We start from the raw sequence: 23,875 nt of genomic DNA, 5'->3' as shown, positions 1-23,875 counted from the left end.
CTGCTATAAAATAATAATAATAATAATGCTAAATATATAAATATTTTCATAGTCAAAATTCAGCAAAGGATTAGAGATTAAGTCTATGGAATCTGATTTTAGCCGATTTCTATTACTGCCAAATGATTAAAAAATAATAATAATAATAATATTTCATACAGCTCAAGTGCTGCAGGAAAAAACTAGTACAATTTTAAGAGAAAAAAAATAAACAATTATTTTTCATTTGGAAAAATATGATAAATCAGAAAACACCAGGAAGCTGCAGACATTTGAAATCTCTCAAATAGTTTGTAACACATATTTTGACCTTCAGTCCAAAAGCAATTTGACAAAAATAACTGTTCAGAAACTCTTTCCAGTTTTATAAATACTTTGACGCTTTGCAGAGCAGGAAGTTTCTGTAAAAACAGTTTTTTAAAAATCTTTTTTGCTCCAAAACATTAAATAAATACATGAATATAAGAAGATGTGCTTGCAGTGTTGTTGCATATGCTTTTCTTGGACATCTGAGAAGTTAATAGCAAGCTAATGTTGAAACTAATTTTCAGGTTTTATCCACAAATTAATTGGAAATTAAGCAGAAAATTCCAAAAGTTGTACTATACTATTTTTCCTGAAAAGAGAAATGTGTTAAATTTTTAAAACCTTAAACTCTATGTGTCTCTAGATTTTGACTTCAATTGTGTCCATGTCCAAGTCATAAAATGACAAAACTGAATATTTCACAATGTTTTCTTTTAATTTATTTTGATTTAATTTCATGTATTAATGGAGTGACTTCCAACTTTTAGGTCTGCCACTTATTTTATTTTATTTTTTGTAAAGGATGTTTTTGATGATTGTAATACGATTTAGGTAGTTTGTTCAATTTATTTCTTCCAACAAAATACACAAACAAGTACTTTGCTACATATTAGATAATAGTTTCAGCTTATTGTATATCTCCCAAAACAGTAGTTTAGTGAATAGAAAAATAAACACTTATTAAGTTTGGTGACTTTTGCGCTTGTTTGAGTGTCAATCCCCTTGTAATTAATTTTTTTCTCTAATTATCCGCTAAATTTTTGGCTAAAAATGACACAATTAAAGTACAACTTGTAACGCATTGAAAATAGATGAAAAAATAATCAAAGTGGGTCTTTAAGCACTAATAAATAAAATGTTTTTTACAGACAGTGTGTGAAATCTGGTCTGTGTTGTCTAAGCTTCTTCTGTTTTAATTGATGAAGAAGCTAAAGCTGATAAAATGTTTGCATCAGAATTTATTTGGAATAAGCCGACTTTCAGATCAGTCTCGTGTTTTTTAGTCTACACAGACAGGTTTACACACATCAGGTGTGTGTACCGCTGAAACACATCAGCCCAGAATGCACAATGGAAAGAAGGCCAGTGAAAACTGTGACAATTTTGTTCAATTTTCTGTTAAAAAAAAACCTTGAGGCCAATCATTCATAGTAATGTGGTTTTGACATGTACAGGTACATGTTGCAGGGCAGGCACACCTTTTTATGATTACTGGCTTTTTTAGTCAGCCTCATTTTGATCCAAATAGCAGAAAAAAGGGTCCAGGATAGATTGGAAGAGCATAAAAGGGAGTTTCAGGAGTTGGCTTGACCTCCAAATCTCCAAATCTCATTGTGATCAAACCTCAGTGGGATGTGCTGGAGAAATGTTCACTTACAAGACTTGGAGGATCTGAAGATGACATGACAAGAGTCTGGGGGCATCAGTCCATCTGAAGGGGCAAATAAAACAGGGGACTTATAGACTTGCTGCAGCATGAAACACACATATACACTAGTTATCAGGCAATTTCACAAATACTTATCCATGTATCCTGCATATTAATATATTTCTGCAATTTTTTTTCAATTTAAATAAATAATAAATAACAAAATATTGTTTTGAATTTAAGAATATTTCAAAAGGTAATTAGTAAAATATGTTCAGTTTATTTTCCTTAAAATGTCACACTAATGAAATCCCGGTTATAGAAGTAGAAATTGAACCTATGAGCATAAAATGTTAGAAAAATCTGACCTTTCTAACATACCAGTAAAGTAGTCATTTCAAAGACTGGCTTTACTGTAAAACAATAAAAACTTTCATAGAAACCAAATAATTTTGTTCACTCTTTAAATTATTTCTTACATGTATTTATATAAATATTTTATAGTAAAAGTGTGAATATGGGACTTTTTTATTCTTTAATTTAACTACTAATCTAATGTAATAATTACACAAACCAGGAGGTCCTGTATGTTAGATTTATTAGAGTATTTCAGGACCATGGAGAGCTCCTTAAAAGAAGCAGACTGAGTCTACATGTGTTTCTGAAACATTGTTCTTACTAAATTTAGCATTTAGCAGTTTTAAAAATAAGAACAAAAAATTTGTAAAGAATTCTGCTCACTCTAAATTGTTTCTTACATGTATTATTCTGACATATACAAAAAAAGAGATGAAATATAAGGTTTAAAAAAATCCTTTGGGTTTAAAACATTAAGTTTCTAGGAAAAATCAGAACTTCATAACATACCAGTAACATTTTCTTTCTATTATGGAATAACAAAGACTAAAAGCTTTCACAGAAACTAAATGTCCTAAATTTGACCGTCTCACTCTTTATATTGTTTTTCACATGTATTATCTTGCCCACGAGTACAAAAAGAGATGAACTATAAAGCTTCATTTAAAAAAAGAAACAGCATGCAAATGCTCCTCTGCAGAGTGGCCCGAACATGCATTAATTGTGACCTCGCTGGTGGTAAAACAAGTTTCTGTTTGCCAAAGTTGGACTTTGCTCTACTGTCCAAGTTGCAAGTTCTGGATGGAGTGTTGGAGATAAAGAGCTTATGATGTTACTAAATGCACCGCATTCAATGAAGGCGGGAATGCTTGTCCTCTTAATGCAGGAAAACAACAAGAAACCATGAATAAGCATTAGCAGAGCACCCATTAAACAATAAATGATAAAGAGCAGATGTTCTTCTTTGTGTTGCAAATAAATGTGAGAGGATGATATTTTCCAGTGAGGCCAGATAGCAGCTGATAATGTTTTCATTATTATTCTCTGCAGAGCTTTTTTTTGTGTCTGCTGCTGAGCACCCTTGGTACAGAAATGAGATGCAATATGTCAGGGAGCGCTCTGGAGCTGCAGAGGATTGGCAGCCTCCCCTGCAAATTGTTTTTCCCCTCCAAGTGTTCACAAGTCTCTGTTGTGCCTCCTTAACTGTCGCTGTGATAATGGCAGACCAGAGGAGGTCATCAGTGATGAGCGTTTCAAGAAATTTAAAGGTGCACATCCACCACTAATGGAGATTGAGGTCAACTCCATGCTCGGCTTCCTGCTCAAGTCCCAGATGAGGTCTACTGACTTAGCGGTGTTTACTGAACACTGCTCTGTTGGTGTGAGGAGCTCATTTTCTCAGATCAGAAGGCAGAGTTGAGGGAGTGCACTGCTGTGCAGTGATGGCTGTGCAGTCATGTTGGGACTTGGTGCAAATTCTGCTTCTGAGGGAGAAGTTGAGTGAAAGGCAATGACAAGTTTTAATAGTCAAGGTTTTGCATAAAAATCATTTTTCCTTAACAGTATGGCTGATTAGAAGTGTTCTCTGTGGTTCATGTCATGCATGAGATGGGTCCCATCACATCCTCCGAGCAGCTCAGTGGGATTTTTATGGAGATGTGTCGTCTGTAGACCCGTTCAGTCAAAGTGCAAACTGTGGTGAACCAAAGCAAAGAAGAAGCTTCCCTTTGGGAGCACATTTTGGCCCATCAAGAGATTGTAGTAATTTAAAAGAAAAAGAAAAAGAAAAAAAAGAAATCAAGCTTAAGTTTCTCCAACCTCTTGGTAGCTTTGATACCAGAGGTGGACCTGGTATACTAAATACATTATATATTCCGTCAGAGCCAACAGCTCTTTGTATTTGTCAAAGTCAAGGCCAGGAGGGCCGGATTCGGCCCACCGAATAATTATTTTCAGCCCTCCAGATCATTTTATTTATTGTTATTAATGGCCAGATGTTATCTTGCACTCATTTTTAACGTGTATAATTTTGATATAATATAATTTTATGGAGAGTAAAATATTGAAGGTTTTTTTTAAGTTTTAAGTTGATTTATTCTGGAACAATATTCCTGTTTCTTTTTATAATTCATGATTATGTTAAAAAGTTATGGCTTTAAAGTTTGACAAACTGGCATTCTCCTAGCTTTTTGGACTATTTTGGCATTTACTAAAATTCTTTAGGCTGTTTTGGAGTTTAGCTAATATCTCAGCTACATGCTAGCTGTTTTGGCTAATATAGGCTTATTTTAAAAGATTTTTGGGCTGTTTGGAGTTGGCTAATTGATAGGGTTGTGCATATATTTGTCAAGTATGTACAACCCTCATATTTACACATTTCTTTACCGGCTTTCTTCACTTTTTTTAGGCTATTTTGAAGTTTAGCTATTTCCTCAGCTACATGCTAGCTGTTTTGGCTTACCTAAGTTTTTTGTTTGTTTGTTTTTTAGGATAATTTGGCATTTAGCTAGTACTTTAGCTGGCTATCAGCTACAGCGTTTTGAGCTATTAGCTTTAGTGATTTCAATTATTAACTTCAGCGTTTTCAGCTATCAGCACTAGCATCTTCAGCTGCCAAATTCAGCTCACATACTAGCATTATTGCAGGTAATGCTATATCTAGGTCATAATTATGTTAAAAAGTTATGGTTTTAAAGTTTTAAAAATATGCATTTTGTTGGCTTTTTGGACTATTTTGGCATTTACTAAGATTTTTTTAAGGTTGGAGTTTAGCTAATATTGCAGCTACATGCTAGCCGTTTTGGCTAATTTACGCTTATTTTAAAAGATTTTTGGGCTGTTTGGAGTTGGCTAATTGATAGGGTTGTACATACATTTATCAAGTATGTACAACCCTACCACTAATTTTTACACACTTTGTTTACAGGCCTTTTCAGTTTTTTAGGCTATGTTGAAGTTTAGCTATTTCCTCAGCTACATGCTAGCTGTTTTGGCTTACCTAAGTTTTTAGTTTGTTTGTTTTTTAGGATAATTTGGCATTTAGCTAGTATTTTAGCTGGCTATTAGCTTCAGCGTTTTGAGCTATTAGCTTTAATGATTTCAATTATTAACTTCAGCGTTTTCAGCTATCAGCACTAGCATCTTCAGCTGCCAAATTCAGCTCACATACTAGCATTATTGCAGGTAATGCTATATCTAGGTCATAATTATGTTAAAAAGTTATGGTTTTAAAGTTTTAAAAATTGGCATTTTGTTGGCTTTTTGGACTATTTTGGCATTTACTAAGATTTTTTTAAGGTTGGAGTTTAGCTAATATTGCAGCTACATGCTAGCCGTTTTGGCTAATTTACGCTTATTTTAAAAGATTTTTGGGCTGTTTGGAGTTGGCTAATTGATAGGGTTGTACATACATTTATCAAGTATGTACAACCCTACCACTAATTTTTACACACTTTGTTTACAGGCTTTTTTCAGTTTTTTAGGCTATGTTGAAGTTTAGCTATTTCCTCAGCTACATGCTAGCTGTTTTAGCTTACCTAAGTTTTTAGTTTGTTTGTTTTTTAGGCTAATTTGGCATTTAGCTAGTATTTTAGCTGGCTATCAGCTTCTGGGATTTCAGCTATCAATTTCATCATCTTCATCTATCAGCACTAGCATCTTCAGTGGCCAAATTCAGCTTACAGCATCACTAGCATTATTATAGGTAATGCTACATATCTTGTTCACAAATATGTTAAAAAGTTACGGTTTTAAAGTTATAAAAATTTTGCTTTAGAGTGTTCAATAAATGTTTTTCCTGTTCAGCCCACAACCTAAGGTGTGTTTTGGATTTTGTCCCATTGTGCGACTGAGTTTGACACTCCTGCTGTACATAAACCAGGCCTGATCTAATATTCCTGCAGTGGTTACTGCGGGGAACGTCCTGAAGGCTTTATGGTGTCAGACATTAAAAGCATCAGTGCTGATGAAGCTGCACTTAAACTCGTCACCAGTGACACTGCAGGTCATTTTTAATGTTAAAGACACTGTCTATAATTCTCTTAGAGTTTCTGACTTCTTTTCCTGGTTGAATTCTCTCCTTAATTCTCTCATCTATCTGTATTAATCATCCACATAAACACATGAAACAGCCTTATCAGCTCAGAGAATCCCGATGATTTCCCTTCTGAATGATAAGAATACAGGAAAAAAGCTCCCCGCCGAGCTGATGGTGATTAAATCAGCAATCATCTCCAAATATTTAAATGTTGCTCCAGATAACAGCCAACAACATCCTTATTATGAAAGTCATTGAGTATTTTCCCATAACTCTTAGCAGTCTGAAGGTGAACTTCTTTTGTTCTCTCAGATCTCTAAGGTGAAGGTCTTTACTGAATAGGATGCTATCATATGAGTTACTCTCTGATCTTTCTCACAAATGCTTTCCGCTGCATTTGGTTTTGCTGTTAAGGCACTTATCTTTTTTTTCAAACTAATTACCTCTCATTGGATCTTTACGGTATCTTCAGATGACCTTTCTCTCTCTGCTATGGATCAGGAGTACAGACGTGATGCCTCATTATCTGCAAGAGCTGAGGAGATTCATTCACGCCGGCGTCAAATCCAGCCTGAGACTTAATTCTTCTTTGCTTGAACAGACTTGTCTAAATTTATGATTAAAATATAATTCTTTTCAAATGTTCGGCTGGAGGATGCCTGGGTTAAAAGTTAAAGGTTCATCTGCGATGATAAAAGAGATTTGCAGCAAAACTTAATTAACTTTCTTGTCACCGTAGATCTCCCTCCAGCTGTTTGATCTTCTATTAGTCCTCAAATGTTTCTGTTTTTACTACAGAATTTCTAATCCTTTGTTAACCTCTAGAATAGATCTATGCTCAGAAGAGTCTTCTTATATAAAAAGAAAGAAAAATGATTTTCAATTTTTCAACATTTGAGTTGCATTACTGTAATTCTGCATTGGGTTCACACTTGGATTTGAGATTTGCACTTTTACATGTGAACCATTTTTTTTTTTTTACCAACATGCGATTTCAGGTGCTGCGTCACCTTTGTGATGGTTCAGGTGAAGCTAATGTCTGCTATTCTCTGTGTCACTTTGACCTGTCTCATCCTTTCTACATCATCCAGGGATGGAAGGGATGACCTAAAAGCTTGTTTTCTTTTTACAGACTACATGAAGAAGGCTTTCTAAAGCCTTAGGAGAAGGAAAACCGAACATTTTGAGTCTCACCCCTTATCTTAGGGGTGAGACTTTGACCTATGACCCTTTGACCCTCGTCCAAGGGTCAAAAGGGGAGTTTTTTTCCTTTTATTTTATTGTTTATTAATCTAATAAGCATACAAACCAGGAGGTCCTATATGTTAGATTTATTCTTTGTGTCTCAGAGTGTTTCAGAACCATGGAGAGCTCCTTAAAAATAGCAGACTGAATCTACATGCTTCTCTGAAACATTGTTCTAAGATTAGCGTAATTTTTTTTTAAATAAAAGCAAAAATTGTATGCATTTTTGGGGTAAATTTTATGCTGAAGTTAGAACATAATGACCCTATCTGTTCAGTAGGGGAGTGTATCTTTCCGATTCTTTTGCCAAAAAACTCTAAAATCGACATATTTCTTATTCATAGCATGCCATTTAACAGAGAAATATATACAGGTATTGACTTTGAAGAAGCAAGCTTATGATTGGACGTCTTTTTGTTTGCATCACATGTACATAAAAAGACAAAGGCGGTTAAAAAAACAGAAAAAGAAACTGAAGTTTGTCAGAAATCAATTACTTACGTCTTTAATGATTTTATTCCTTTTTTTTTTAACTAACATAATCTTACCCGTATATGTAGATTTCCAATGATACTCCCACTGCCCGGTTGATTTTTCAATCTAAAATATTTTACATCCCTACTGTTTAGGTTTTACTCCACCTTTGCCTAACAGGGATAGGCTCCAGCAACCTCGTAACCCCAAAAGGGAATCTGTGCATTCAGACGATGGATGTATAGTATATTAAATTAAAAAATAATTACAAAAAATGAGTCTTTAGGGTTCAATGCATGAATTATCTTACAGCAGCAAATAAAGTCTTTGTCCTATTTTAAGTAAATGTCAATGCAAGGGAAAAAACTTTGTAAATCTAAAAGGGTGCTTTTACATTTATGAGCTTCCTGCTTTCCATAAACATATTTGACTTGTTTTTTTTTTTTGTTATTTATATAAGTTTCCTTTTCTCAGTAAAGAAAAATCTAACTTTGAAGCAGCACAGATTTTGATCTCATTTCCAAAAGGAAAAGTTATTTTAACATCCACTGAAGCCAAAATTATATCATCAAAGATTTTAGAGTTTTGACCTGGAGGCAACTTCAAATGGTTCATTTTAGCTCAGCAGGTCACTGACAACAGATGGTTAATGAGACTTTCATGTAATGCATCAAACCTTATTCTGTGCAAACAAAATTTTTTTTAGACTAAAGGGAACATTTCTTAAAAAATAATTTCTCAAGAGCAGCTAAAAACTCAAAATTTCTTACACTGGTACCCCCAAAAAACCCAGCTATATGCCATTTCCATCCAAAGTTAAAGAGAAAAGATGCTATAAAGTGAATTTAAAAAGTACCCCTTGTTAAAAGCAGTAAAACACCAGCTCAGCTCTGAAGATTTGAAGGCTTTTTCCAGACTTTCCTGAGTGAGCCGCTGTAATCGTCTGCAGCTCAGATGTCAGGAGGAAACTACCGCTACAAAATTGGTCATTCTTTATTGTTCAGCTCCTCTTGTAAGATTCATTTCTTTCTTTCCCTGCAAACTTCTCAAAGATGAGGTTGAAGAGAAGACAATGTAGGAGGACAGACACATTCCTCTGCTGTGAATGTGCTTAAATAGCTGTAATCAAAGGCTTAAATGACCTTAAAATATACAGTTTCACTTAAAAGGAAAATGTCTACAAATCTAATTTGAACTAAACCATACATTTAAAGAAATTTTTCTTGCATTTTTTAATCAAACAGAGATTTGGTTACTTCTACATGTAGAAATAAACACAAATAGGTTTTTTTCTACAACAGAAACTGGACTTTATAGACGATGCATTTTTGTTCCATCCTCTTCATGATTGCAGGAGGATGAAGACTACCATTTTTATGCCTTTTAATTCCTAATTTAGTCTTATTAGGAAGTATAGAAACACTTGCTCTTTTTTCTTTTTTTTCCTGATGTTCTGGATTTTTTTATGTCAATATATTCACAGAATTTACAGCACTGTCTTCTAACGTTTGTAGGATATTGAGTTCACGCTGGTTTAGTCATCTGTTGATCTTTATCTCACTGAGCTGGCAGTGTCAAATTGAGAGGAAAATTCCCACTGATGATGTATAGACCTACTCCAATGACAGCTGTGTTCTTGTGGCATTTTTCTAACAAAGGAGGAAAAGTGTTGTTTAAAAAAATAGTGTATTTGATGTAAATAAAAACAATGTTATTGTAAGATATCCTAAATTGATCAACTTTAACAATCTGAAAGTCCCCTAATCTAATTTTGGAAGTCCTGTGTGACATTTTCTCATAAATTTTGAGGACGTCTCAAATCGATCTAACATCTTTAATCTGTTAATTAAGCTTCTATTAGTCAGATTGAACAAAATGTGGGAAAAAAAATCTAATAAAGTAAAAAAAATAATGAATTAATTGAACATGGGTAAGAATCTGCTATTTCAGAATCTCGTAAATATTGAGTGACAAACATGAAAAGTTCACCAAAAGTTTTACTGGATATATTTGGAACATTTGCAACGGGTCCTGTGGAGCTAAAAGTGTTTATTTATTCACGCTTTCCTTGAAAGAGTCTGAAAACATTCATATCATTTATAGTCAGTTAAATATTTACTTGGTTGGTTTTTTATTTCCTCTCAGTCAGACTGTCAGAAATACAACATTTAAAAATCATTTTTTCTTATAACTCATATTGATTTTGGAGCTTGTTTTTTTAGAAAAGACAGAATTTTGGGGTTTTTTTAGTGAAATCAGCTGCTGTTTTGGACTAAATTCAACAGATATCTACATTTTTGCTCCAGAAGTTGAGCCGTAACATCTCCCTGTCTTCTCTCTGCCTCAGGCATCCAGAGGCAATCACTTTTTTAATTCAACAACTTCAGACTTTGAAAGCTTCTCTTTCCATAGATTGTTCTCATTTCAGCATCCAGGATGACTTTTGTTTTTAAAAATACATGTCAGAGACAAAGAAGCTTCTTCAAAGACTGATGTATAAATCCTGCATCTCTGCGTGCAGCGCGTCTCCATGTACCTTCAGGCCGGCATGAAGGATTTTCACATATCTGGTGTTAACCCCTCCATCCGTCTCTTTGAGGGGTTCAGATTCAGAGGAACTCGTGTCGTTCGTTTGCGTCTCCTCCGTTCCGCCTCCAGTGAAATTGCTGACAAACAAATGAGCTCGTCTTAATCAATCTTATCACGACAGCACACCCACCCTTGCAAAACCACTTTTTCATTTAATCATTTCACATTAGAAACACACACTGTTATGCTGCATCACAAAATGAGAAAACGCCGTCCTGTCGCAACAACTGGAGCCAAAGAAATGAGAGGAGGCGGCCCGTTGCTGCTGCCTGGAGGAGCGACACGCTCGTCCCTGCAGGCCTGCGGAGGCTGTGCTCATCAGAAGCCACAAGATGAGCGAGTACACACAGACAGCAGGTTATGCAACAGATGGAAATCACAATTCAAACAGCACTGGAGTTCATTCCTATCTCTAACGTCATGAAGACAAAGACCATGCCGCGATGATCGTCACGAAAAGTCAGACAAACCAAATCGGAATCTTGTCTTTTGGTGTCCAGCTGTTGTCTGAGGTTCAGTCCTGAAGAGGATCTCTGCCTTCGCTTTGACATTCAGCCAACGCAGAAATGCTACTGTTTGTCTGACAACTTTATTTCAAATACGTGATGTGTGGTCAGCTTCTTTTAAATCGTCTGCGTGGGACCCGTTTCGTAAGGAAAAAAAATAAAATCAACAATTATTTACAGCACAACGAAGCAGATCGTCGCGGCGCCATACGGTGCTTTTGAACGTATTTCAGCGAGATCCAAAGGGCTGCCGGCCCGGGGTTTTCTTTGGGTCATCAAAACCTCACCATGACATTCTAGCATTTGTTCAGCTAAAGCTTCATTTGTGTTTAGCAGGAAACAGAAGTCTGCTAGTGGTATAAACGATCAGTGGGGGCACATCATCCCTGTTAGATCTCAGAGGAAATCTGCAAAAAGAAGAAAATAGAAGGACCAAAGAATGTGTACACTGACAGAAAGACTTTCCTTTCAGTTGATTGAGCGGCGATGTCCAGTACATTCGAGGGCTGACCGGCCCTGCAGACGGACGAATGGCACACGTGTACGGTAAAGCAACACTGCATCAGCAAAAAGAGCGAGAAAGATGGACGCATGCAGTTTGGAGACCAGCTTTGTACGGTTTTGGCAGTGAGCGACATGTGAATGTGTTTGTTACATAGATGTTCCAGAGCCCCTTCATGGGGGGAGTGTCTTCTGAGCGGAGACCCCCGTGGAGGGTCTGAGAGCAGGAGCCGCCCTCCCAAAAGACGAGGGTGACGGAGAGCGCCGATAAGTTCCACTGACAGCTCTTTAATCCCCATTAGTGGCGCAGCAGAGCGCCGTGACAGGGAGCAGCAGCGTCCTCAGACCGGCCCCCCCGTCCCGGGTTCAGGTCCGTGTGTGAGCAGCTGCTCTGAGGGACGGAGTTAGCAGGCTATCTCCTCCAGGGTGCCCAGCGTCGTCTGCAGAGGGACCGTGACCGTGTGGCTGATGGACTCTGAGTGGTTCCCCACAGGATCACAGGAACTCTGGGAAAAATATATAAAAAAACACATTTGATGGCTTAAAAACAAGTTTACAGTCCAGTTAGTTAAAGTTTTAGGCCCCTCAACTCTTATCTTTGTAAAAGTGTCTCCTTCTGTCATAAAAAAATAATCTTCAATAGAATGAGACCTTGTTCAAGCAATCAGCAACAGTGAATTAGAAGGTAGCAAATCTTCAGAATCAAATGAGACAGACGAGGCCATCAAATCTTTTAGGCCAAACATGAAAACTAAAAATGAAAAGTTTGTTCAACTGCTGACCTCTACAGTCTACAAGTAGAAGCATCCTTGAAAATAAAATAGTCTATGACGAGCAGTCCTAATTTGTTCTGCTGAGTAAGAGACAAGCATGAACCTTCATGAACCTTCATGCATCTTTACCATGAAATTAGGAATTATATATTTGCAGATTAAAACCAGATAAAATGTCTAAAGGTGGGAAAGTAGATTTAAAAAGTACCAAGCAAACATTAATTTAGCGACAAAGGAGTTCTGGTTTTATTAAAGAAATCTTCTGTTGTAATGAGTGACAGAGGCAAGGTCAATTCAATTACCCAGATATCAAAGATTACCAAAGATAACTTTTTTTCCCCCCTCCATTATCATATGCAACATTATCTTTAGAAAAAACAAAACAAAAAAAAAAACAACTATTTGAGGTCAGCAATCACCACCAGAATTTAGGCACAACATATTAGAGAGCAGATTTTCTATTTTTAAACAAATTAAAATATTTAAGCTGCACCTTGTTGTTTAAAAAATACAGTAACGGTCACTTAATTAGCTCTGATTTAATTTTGGTTTGATAGACATACAAATTTACATTGAAAACAAGTAAAATAAACTTTTTTTTTTATCACTATGACATTACACTACAATAATTCTTTGTGACATTGTATGTCTTTTATTTTGAAAGGAAGTTGCTAAAAAGTTATTGAAAGGGAATTTTATTTTTATATTTATGTTCAATTATATTTATCATAGTAACAATAACATACAGTAAATAAGAATCAATATCCTATTTTTCTGAAGGGTGAAGTTGGACTTTGTGGCTCCTGCTGGGTTGTTGTCGGTGAGAAATCGACCCGACCGGCTCGATAGGGGCTGAAGGTTCTAGACTCCTGTCCTAACTAGTGAGATTCTCTAAATATTCCAGTGTCAGATCCAGCTGAGAGGCTTTTCAGCTCTAATCAGCCATACAATACAGCAAAAGCCCTCCAGAGAAGCCGTTCAGGAAAAGATTTCAATGGATTTTCAAAATAAGTGTCTTTGGAAGCATAAAATTAAAAAATGAACGTCTTTTGGACTCATCACCTTTCAGATCTAAACATTTTGGTTTCCCTCCTGGTCATCCATGCATTATAAACAATTTTACATTTGATTTGAAAACCATTTTTTATAGACGGTGAAAGCTCTCAGGAAATGAGAGGACAGGAAGTTCTCACCACATCCTCTGCATGGCTCTCCTCCTCCTCCTCTCTGCTCAGTAAATCCAGCAGTCTGTCCTTTACCACCTGAAGATCAAAAAACAGTCACTGGAATCGCACAGCTTGCAGTAAAAAAGTCACCATCACCGAAGAAAGACAATCAACCACCACAGAAATATGTAATGAGGAGGCATACAGGCTAAAAAAAAAAAAAGACTTAACTGCAACAATTTCAGCACAAAAGCTCTTATAGTTAATTTTGAAACTGCTTAAGATGAAGACTCAACTGCCTCTCATCCCATTACTCCATTATGGTCATTAAAGTGCAGAAAAAAAAAAAAACTCGTCTTGACAGTTGCATTTTCTATGTATTTCAGAAACCCAAGGGGAGGTAAGGACCATTATGTGCTTATCAGATGCATGTGGAGCTGAAAGCTGCACAAGAGGCTCTGAAAGAGACGTCCATCGTGGAGGAAAGCTAATGGAAAAGTACGACCATAGAGTTCTGCATCTTAAGCTCCTAATCTGCGCTTTAGATCGCTGACAGAGAGTCAGTTTTCAAAAACTGTCACAGAAACAGCTTTTAAACGGTTTTATTCTGCAGAATTACATTTGTGAAACTCAGAAAGAAATGATGTGTTGGAGAATCGTCACACTGACCTCATAAGCGTAGTCAAACAGCTCCAAGATGGTGAGGATGCTGGCGCCGATGAACAATCCCATCTGACCACCGATGTCACCTGAAGAGAGATTTAAGGAAACACGGAGAATTGTGAGGCAATGAGCATTTTTCTGGAAAAACAACCGACTGACAAGTGTTTTTGAGACTCAAACAGCCTTAAGCTAAACAGTAAAATTAAATATGTAGAAGCTGTAAAAATAGATACAGATGTTGGAGTTTCTGTAGAAAGCAAATCCTTTTAACCCTTGAACACCTGAGTTCATGAATGTTCGTGTTCTTTGATTTGCTGTAAGATTTGCTGTAAAGTTAAAGTATATTAAAGATTTTGTGTTTTCTGTATTTAAAAATTGTCCAAATTTAATTAGGAATGGGAAAAAAAAACAAATTATTAATCCAAACTACCCACTAAACCATTTAATCTGGCCTTCCACACTTAAAAAAATTATATTGATGATTCATATTCTTTTTTTTTTTATATTTCCCTGTAATTTTGATGTTTCCACAACAAATGAACTGACTTGTGTTTAGGTGAAGAAGGTTATTTTGTAGGGCTGGGTATCGGTTATAATTTTATGAAACAATTTGATTCACAAGAGCCTCAATTGATTTATTTCAGAGTTTTTTCAATTCTCCAATTTAATTCAATTTTAAGTTTACAAATTTAGACACATTTTTTTTTAGAAATACATTAAAAAATCTATTATTTAATTTGAATAAATTCACATATTGTAGATTTTATTAGTAAAATAATGATATTGTTAATATTATCATAATGTCATAGGTTCTCTAAAGCAGAAGTTCTAAAAAAAAAAAAATTGTTCAGATCATTCACATTGTAAACAGTGTTTCTCCTGGAGGGAGTTTTAGTTTGGCCACTAGGTGGCGATCGCGCCATAGAAGTACACTTAATTCAAGAAGAAGTCAACACAGTATGAACTCCATTGAACGTTAGCATCAAGCTAGCGGACTTTAGCTTTGTGTGCTAAATCGATTTATATCTTTTGTGAATCGATTATTAATCTATTAAGCTTAAGTCGTTTTTTTTTTTTCAACCCAGCCCTATTATTTTGCATTAATGTTTGTTTTTTTAAGTTCATGCGTGTTTTTTGATTCATTTTTTCAATCATTTTAACACAAGTATGTTTTTCCCTGAAAGACATCAACCTGTTGCTGCAATAAAAAAAGTGAACAAACACAGTTTTTAAATAAAAAAACAAACAAACATGTTTTTGTCCAGATTCCATGTTTTTTCATTCACATATTTGATTGATTTTTAAGATACTTTTAAATGTCTTAACAGTCTTCTCTTCTGTCAGATCTTTTAGTCAAACATGAACCTCGTGGACCCTAAGATCCTCTGGCGCTCTTCTTCTAACCACTCCAGCGGTAAAAAAACTAAAACGTATGGAGAGGCGTCTTTTCTGTATCATGGCCCTCGTTTCCAGAGGACCTGAGAGCCGCAGAGAGCATAGATGCTATTAAAAAAAGGCTCAAGGCCCACCTTTTTATGTATTTATTTATCTATTTTGTCATGTTTGATTAATTAATTAATTAATTAAGAACAGCGTGTTAGCTTGTTTACATTCTTTCGACTACTGTAACTCGTCAACCGTTGATGCCAGGGTTCTGCAACCTGCGGCTCCGGAACCACTTGTGGATCTTTGGTTAAAATAAAATGTTTTTAAAGGAAAAAGTAAGTAAATAAAGTTAAAAAATTATATTATCTTAACTGTACTAAACTCATTCACAGACAGTTGAAGAACAGTGTGAATCATTCAACGAGGATCCTAACAACAGTACTTGTAATTCTCCATCAATCCTTTGTAGTTTATCAACATCATGCCGACACATTTGGACTGAATTCTGAGCGTCATTTATCACGGAAAATCATTTATTGTCAGTAAGAACAACCAGAATTAAAGCTAAGTTAAATAATAATCCATTAGATTATAAAGCAGATTTTCTATTTTTGAACAAATACAAGGATTTAAAGTGATCTTCTTAGTTTTAATATATGGTAGCAGTCACTTAATTAGCTCTGATTTAGTTTTTGTTGTTTATATTTATGAATTTGTGGCTGAAATGCACCCGAAACAGTAAAATATTAAAGGTTTTTTTTGTATTAGTTAAAAACATTTTTTTTTTTAACTTTACACTTCCTACTGCATTTCCTGCATTGATATGATCCTATGGTGTAGGATGTCTTTTATTTTGATAGGAAGTCATGCAAAGCTCTGTCAAAAGTTATAAACTATTTCATGTTAAAAAAAAATGCTGCTTTCTCCTTATTATGTTTTATTTATGCCAACAAAACACAACAGTTTATTTAAATGTATCATGCCAGTAGCAAAAACATAAATATAAATCAGTTTCTTATTTTTCTAAAGGGTGAGTGAAGACTTCGTGGCTCCTATGGGTTTTGGTTGGTGAGAAATTGACCCGAATGGCTCTTTAAGCGTTGAAGGTTGCAGACTTTATGTAATTCGTGTGATTCCAGCATATTCTGTTGCGGAGAAAAGCAGCCTTGTCTTGATGAGTGGCACATCGGTGCCAGCTGATATAAAAAGCTGCTTTTCTCTGCATTAGAATTCTGTTATGGTACGTCAAAAACGATGCGTCATTCATTTGCAATACCTCAGATGTTACACAGTCTTTAACACGTGTTTTAGTCATAAAAATATGCAAACATTTCTGTTCTGTTTTGTTTTTAAAGTTGGTTTTCTTTCAGCTTAGTTGCCTGCTCACAAACTAAACACCTAAACGCCCTGATGGTGACCTCTGCTGTTACACTGATCATCAGTGACCTGAAAGACCTGAACCAAAGGAGAGCTTTGAGCTACTGAGGCATGGGCACAAAGAGTCAACAAGCCGCACGCGTGGTCAGGAATGAGAAAGAGATCACAGCTATCATGAACGGGATCAGACCCTGATGGGTCCGGCTCAGAAGAAAGCCCAGCTGTCCTCCTCGCCCTCTGCCGTGCGGACCTTTACCCTTCCTGTTTGTCACCCACACGCTCTTCATGGACAGTAACATCCCTGCTGTCATTATGCAACATTATCCTCTTTCTCCTCTGCAACCTCTTTATCCTGCTCTAGCACGCCATGAGCTGCAGCGCCACATTACATTCCCCCTCAGTTACGCCTCTGTGGCAATGGAAACAGGCATAAAAGAAAGAAAAATGATGGAAAAATGTACTTTACTGTTGATTTAAATCTCTGATCAGCTTAAAGATTCACATCTTCTGATGTGTTTCAAGTGTTCCCAGTTGTCTTTTAATTATGATTATTTTGTTTGTTTCCAAAATCAAAAACCTATGATATATTACATACAGTTGCAAGAGAAAGTATGTGAACCCTCATTTTCTGTTCAAAATGGACACATGATGTGTGTTTTTATCTCAATCTATAATACAAAGATGGAGAAAAACATAAATCACACCAATTTATGTTTTTATTGAATACAATTGTGTTCATGTTATGCATACAACCCAGTGTTCTGAAGAGTGGCAGGAGTTCATCAGAAATTCACCTTGGAGTTGTGGTCCTTATCCCCCCTGCTGCTGAGAGCTCTCTGTTTACATGCTCTCCTGCTAGATTACAGCCTCTCACAACCTTCAACTTAACATCATTGGTGCAACAAAAATTGGCGAGCAATAGTGGAGCCAACCAGCCGTACAGTTTAGTGATCTTAGTGCTGGGCAGATCGATCCAAAATATTGATCTCAAGTTGGTATTGGATCGAATCCGGCCCGCAGACATCGGAATGCAATGTTCGCCCTATTTCCACTCTATTTAAATGCGTTGAGTTGTTTTTGACAAGTTACTCTTCACCTATTTTTATTGCTCTATTTAAAGGCTAAGAAGTCTAATTATTTATAGTTCTAGCTTTGTTTTTTATTTTTAATTGATGATTTTTTTTTTTGTATCATAGTTGCTTATTTTATTTTGGCTTGTAGACTGTTTTGTGTTCACTTCTTTCTTCACTTTTTATTTAATTACAAGAAGTTTTATTTTAATAAACTGTTTTCTATTTAATAGAAAATATTTTGTTGAATATTGTGATCTAAAACATGAGATGTATCAATTAATTTAAAAAAAGGAAACTTCAAGGCAAGTAAAAACAAGTGAGATTTTGAGATTTATGACACATCCACCACCGAAACGATGGATCTAGTCGTCCACAAATGGATGCATGAGAAAGGGGCGGAGCAGTGAGCTTGTGGAGCGCCCACCATATATTCTTAGTCACAAATAAGCTGTTTTTCAAAGATCTTTTTTTTCTGCCCCTGATTCACAACCATCAAAATTAAAAAATAGTAAAAAATACAAATTTGAGCTTAATTTTCTAATCTTTTCCTAAATCTACTAAAAAAATTCCACATTAAAACGGCATAAGAAAAACATTTTCCTCGGAGCGGATCTTCGAGGAGTTTCTACACGACACTTCTGCATTCAGAGAAAAGTCACTTCAGATCAAAGGAGGCAGCAGCAAATGTAAATCTGTTATTTCCTAAAAACGTGAGAACATTTCTTTGAGGAAGATGACAAAAGGAGTGAAGATGTTTTGGTTATATAAGACTCTCAGGTCCAGGAGACTTCTAAAGGACTTTGTGTTGTGAAGAAGTTCAGTTTTCAGCTCAGCATTCTTTTCTCTGAATGGATTGGAGCCTCCTTTCTTCTGGCTGCATGTTCGTCCATTTATTGTGTGAAAAAAAACAGACAAGACAGTAAATGCGACACTGAGGCTGTGAGCTCCAGAGGAACAGGAAGCCAGGTCCTTTACTGTTTGCACCATAGTTCCTATAAGTCTTTAGTGGAAAGAGCTTTTTTTATTTGTCCTTTTTGTCCCAATAACCACAACGAGATACTGAAGGACGCCTAACAGGTCTGGGTGTCTCAGTGAGGAGACCCGAAAGCTAAGTAAAGTGAGTCATTGTTTGATGCAGTAAGGACCAAAACAGCAGCCAGACTCTGTAATGAGGAATTAATTGATTGTAATTACATTTTGTGTGAATAATTTACTATTCATTTCATTAATTTAGGAAGATAAACATACCCAGCAAACCGGCCACTTCATAAGCTTTCTTCTGCTCGATGGTCTCGTAGTTCAGCGCCTCGAAGAAAATGTCCAGCACCAAAATGTTGTCTCTGCAAGAGTCAAACACAGGTATTGATTCTTCGCTTGAGTAGACATCAGAAACAGTGCAGCAGAGGTGGATCGACTTTCAGATGATTCCAGATACATTTCATTTTTAACTGATACAACAGAAGTCTTAAGATACGTTCACACCGGGCTCACAAATGTCTGTTCGAGTGACAATATTTGTCTGTGTACACGAACATTCAAAACTCTCACTCGTCACTACGCAAGTTTTTAAGTCCATTTTTGGGCTCTACGTGCAAAAATTCAGAGCACATCAACAGTGAAACCAGTTCAACTTTGACCAATCAGGAGCTTGGATTTGGTAGAGAGGTATAATGGATAGTTGTGGTTTGTGTCCTGCTGCCAAATCTCTCTTATATGGGAATTTATTAAGTGATTTTTTGTGCCAACATATTGAAACAAAAATCACAGTTTTGAGATCAAAATTTCTTAAATTGAAAAAAAAAGAGTATTCAATATAAAAAAAATTAAACTTTTTGCAGTGACACCAAACAGCTTGCTGATTGGTCTAGATTCTATCCAATCAAATCCCCATATTTATCCAACATGGCGTCTGCTACCGAGGCTCAAACGCAGAAAAGGTTCTTTTACCCTCAATTTTGCCTCCTTGGCTAAAACAAAATTAATATTTAATCATTTTTTAAAATAAGTTATACTTTATTTTAGAATTGATTACATTTTATTTAGTCAGATTCATTAATTTATGGCAGAAGATCTTCTGAAACGGTAAAATAAACCTTAAAGTTTATCTGCTGACATTACACTAAGCAGGCCTGTGTGATCTATGAATCCTCCCGAGAAAACATTAGTTAAAGTTTGATTTTTTTTTTTTTTACAGATCTGGTTTGTTATTTGTAGAAAAAAAAGGTTTGAAGCACATATTATCTTCTGCTGCACAACTGTGTTTTGGAATAGATTAACAGCAGTAGTGATTAATGAAAAAACTGATAGCATACCAGAGGAGACAATATATAACCAGAAGAAATGGCATTATTAGCTTTTAATATTAATTTTCACAGGGTGTCTTATTTTTAAGAACTCATGTTTGCCAAAGGGGAAAAAACAAATTATTCATGAAAAAAAATATTTCAACATTTTATTCATGTAAAAACTATAGTTCAGCTACTAATCATAATCCTAAAATAATTTAAGTTGGAGACGTTACTGATAAATAAGTTGGTCGCTACACTGACATAAATAAATACAGAACCATGTTGTATTTTGCGGCTTTGCTGCTCCTTCTGGGAAACGGGCCAGAATGGCAGAAGACTGTGGAATCCTGGTCAAACAGAACGGATACAAGCTCCAAAGTTTGAGTCTCCAAGCACCAACTATGCAAGGCAGAGAGCGATAGAATTGGATTAGATAAAATCAGCCTGATCCCTCTCGTCTGTGATTGGCTGATTGGTGGCACATATATTAGACTAAACTAAAATTTAAGAGTGCAAAATCAAAGATAGGAAAATCTGTCATAGTGGAACATCCCTTCAAAGAAACATGAAATAGTAAACGAGGCCAATTTTTGTTGCAAACACAAAAATCCTTTTTGAAAGCAAAGAAAAAAGTTTTTGAAAGCAAATATTTAACATTTTCATTTGCAAACTAATAAGTTTTATTATTAAAACTTTACATTTTGTTTACAATTTAGGACATTTTGATCTCAAAACTTTTGGTTGGTAATGTGGTGTAGCCACAAAAGTATTTAAACCCTACAGTTGACATTATGATAACAAATTCTTTGTAAAATTCATGTTAAATAATTGTAATGCCATATTTCCTCAGAGAAGGATTGTGATCCACAAAAACAGTGTGTGTGTTTTCATAAATATTTTGGGTTTTTTTCTGTATCAATGACACGTCAGCCGTAGGTCATGTGACTGATGTACCTGGGACTGATTTGATAAAGTAAAGTAACAATAAACTACCATCACATTTACAGGAAACTGGAAAAAGTTGAACCTCAGTTTGACATTCGTACAAAAATCAATAAAAAAGCATGACGTAATTTCATTTTTTAGTGACAAAAATATGCTCCATCATACAGAAATCCATAAATCAGCAGATTCATGAAGCAAACGGGAAACTTCTACTCACGTGATGTACTTCTCTGACTTGTTGAACTTCTTCTGCAGGTACCGCGCCGAGGTCTTGCTGGGAATTTTGACCATGGATAGCTCTTTGTTGTAGCGGGTCATGTTGCACGGCGTCCTGCACACGCAGCTGCTGCTCTCCAGAGCGGACAGTTTGGCTTCAGACAGACGTGATAATGGAGGAGCAGAGGTTTGGGGTGGGGAGATGGAGCGATGGGGATGAGGAGAAATCGTACTTTACTTTGATAGTCTCATAGTTGAACATTTGAAGCAAACAGACTCAGATCGGCAGGAACGGTGGTTTTAGTTAGAGCTGTGCTGTGGTATTGATTAGGACGTGGCTCCACTGATTTGAACATCAATATTCCAATGACAAAGTTGAGTCTTGAACTGCTGAGATCATTTATGTGCAACTGGGAGCCTAACGTCTGGCTGAGAGCCACAATAACACAAAGCGAGCAGGAAGTCATGTGTAAATCCAACTATTTATACATTAACTCCCATCAGTTAGTTTAAAGACTCACTCTGATCATCCTTTGATCTATTTTCAAAGCGTTCCCAGTGGTCTTTTAATTATAAATACTCATTTTTTTCGCCAAAATCAAAAAACCTGTCGTTTTCGAGGACAAAGTTTGCGGCAGGAGTTCATTGAAATTCACCTGAGTAACACAGAGCAAGCCCGCCTCCTCTTCCCCTCACTGTCGCTGAAGACTCTTTGTTAATGTGCTACCATACTAGTGCTGCTACAGACGATTATTTTAATAGTCGACTAATCACCGATTATTTTTTCCGATTAGTCGACTAATCGGGTCATGCACAAAGTATATGTAAAGCACACATCTTAACCATCATTAGCTTTAAAATAGCGAAAAACTAGATATATAGCATTACCAAACAAAGACGTTCATGGATCCATTTGTCTGCAAGTGGAGGCATCAATACAGAGCGGAGGTGGGAGCTTGTAGCTCACCTAGCGTATTTTCTGTGCCAAAAATTCAAATTTGTTCTTCTTCAAACTTCTCAAAAGTTTTTATTTTTATTTTTTATATATATATTTTTTATTTATTACTGGATCAGTGCTCTTCAAACAGGGAGGGTCAGGGAGGGTTGACAGAACCAACAGAACCCAGGGCTGATGCATCTGTGCTTGGTGCGTTTAATGATCTCTAGACGTTAGTGAACTCAAAGCCACTCACCCCAACTCAGCTACGATACTTTTGTCATTTTTATATAATCCGCAGCAAAACAAAGCAGTTTTTTTCAGAAAAGTCATGAAAATATTAAATCAATACATTATATATGGATCAGTTCTGATGTTCAACATTTTCTGTCATAAACTGCTTTGTTTTGCTGCGGATTTTCAGAGCTCAGTGAACGCATCATGCAGAAACGCTCGTTGGCCATTCTGGGGCTTAAAGGGGCCCTACCATGAAAAAATTCTACTTTTTGAGGTTTTAAATGCATTTTACTGTTCATTCCTTAAGAACCTCAAAGTGGCATTTTCATGCATTTAAGAGTAATCCTCTAAAAACCTGCACTGTCTGCAGCAGCCCCTCCCACACCGACGAAAACGAGCGGGTGGAAACGTGCTGACCTAAGATCGATGCCAACAGCTCCCTCTAGGAAGAGTTTGTGCTGCCAGCACCATCCCCAGTCTAACAAAACATTCAATTTCTCCATAGAACTAGTGGTGATCAGCGAAAAAAACTTTCATTTTAGATGCAGAAAACCGTATATCTTAGAGTTGGGTCCTGTCTTCAATAAATTCCATCTCAAACCGGTGTCTGTTACTTTAGACGCGGGGCTCCTGTAAGACCCACAGCTGACACACGTCTTTCTCTGGGATGACGTCATGAAATGGACGGCAGCCACACGCAGCGGCAGGCGGAGCTTCAGGAATCGAGTCGTTTTACTTCCAGGAAGGAAAAACCTCACGAAAAATAACGAATAGTTTGTTTTTTAGCGTTCCAATGGCATATGATCATATACATGGATATAGTTCACTCTGAGAGGCTTAAGAAAATCATAGCATGGCCTCTTTAAAAGACATAAAGGGAGGAGGATGCTGCACAAAACGGAATTAAGGCGTTTGAGGAGCATAGATCCACTAATAAATGAAATATAGACTGAAAAACAACTTTTGGAGAATGTTTTTTTCTACTGTTTTTGTTGTTAACCACAAAATAAAGTAACTTAAACCAGGTAAAGTTCTGGCATCTACGTGCGGGAGAGTGAGAGTGGTTTTTGTTATCTCGTTGTACCGAGATAACGAAGTATGTTTTCTTGTTATACTGAGATACTGGATCTTGTTATACTGAGATAATGGATCTTGTTATAATGAGATACTGGATCTTGTTATAATGAGATAATGGATCTTGTTATAAAGAGAAAATGATATATAAAAAAAAAGTAGGGCAGGCTGTTTTCAGCTTCTGTGGAAAAGCAATTTTAATTTTTTATATATATATATATATATATATATATATATATATATATAACTTTTATCATCAAAAGGACGCGCTAAAACACAGAAAACACAAATCTCAATTAAGGGATGAAAACATTCAGGTTATTTTAAGGTTAAGTTTTTTTTATTTCTCAGCTTATT

The 23,875-nt window shown here is 36.0% G+C and overlaps 1 protein-coding gene across 3 annotated transcripts in view; it reads right to left on the bottom strand.

Annotated features, from left to right (window-relative positions):
* Nucleotides 1-10,508: 10,508 nt before the first annotated feature.
* asic2 (acid-sensing (proton-gated) ion channel 2) overlaps nt 10,509-23,875 on the bottom strand; it is a 351,589-nt gene continuing 338,222 nt past the window's right edge. For all 3 annotated transcript variants that reach the window (XM_024272225.2, XM_024272226.2, XM_024272224.2), the window contains 5 exons: nt 21,272-21,425; nt 19,070-19,161; nt 13,992-14,071; nt 13,350-13,418; nt 10,509-11,889 (listed from right to left, as the gene is read on the bottom strand). In XM_024272225.2, coding sequence (XP_024127993.1) covers nt 11,788-11,889; nt 13,350-13,418; nt 13,992-14,071; nt 19,070-19,161; nt 21,272-21,425 — 497 coding nt within the window. In that variant the 3' untranslated portion in view covers nt 10,509-11,787. The remainder of the gene's footprint in view (nt 11,890-13,349; nt 13,419-13,991; nt 14,072-19,069; nt 19,162-21,271; nt 21,426-23,875) is intronic.

The sequence above is a fragment of the Oryzias melastigma genome, linkage group LG8 (assembly GCF_002922805.2).
Source record: "Oryzias melastigma strain HK-1 linkage group LG8, ASM292280v2, whole genome shotgun sequence".
NCBI lineage: Eukaryota > Metazoa > Chordata > Actinopteri > Beloniformes > Adrianichthyidae > Oryzias > Oryzias melastigma.
This window is presented reverse-complemented; position numbering and strand designations above follow the sequence as displayed.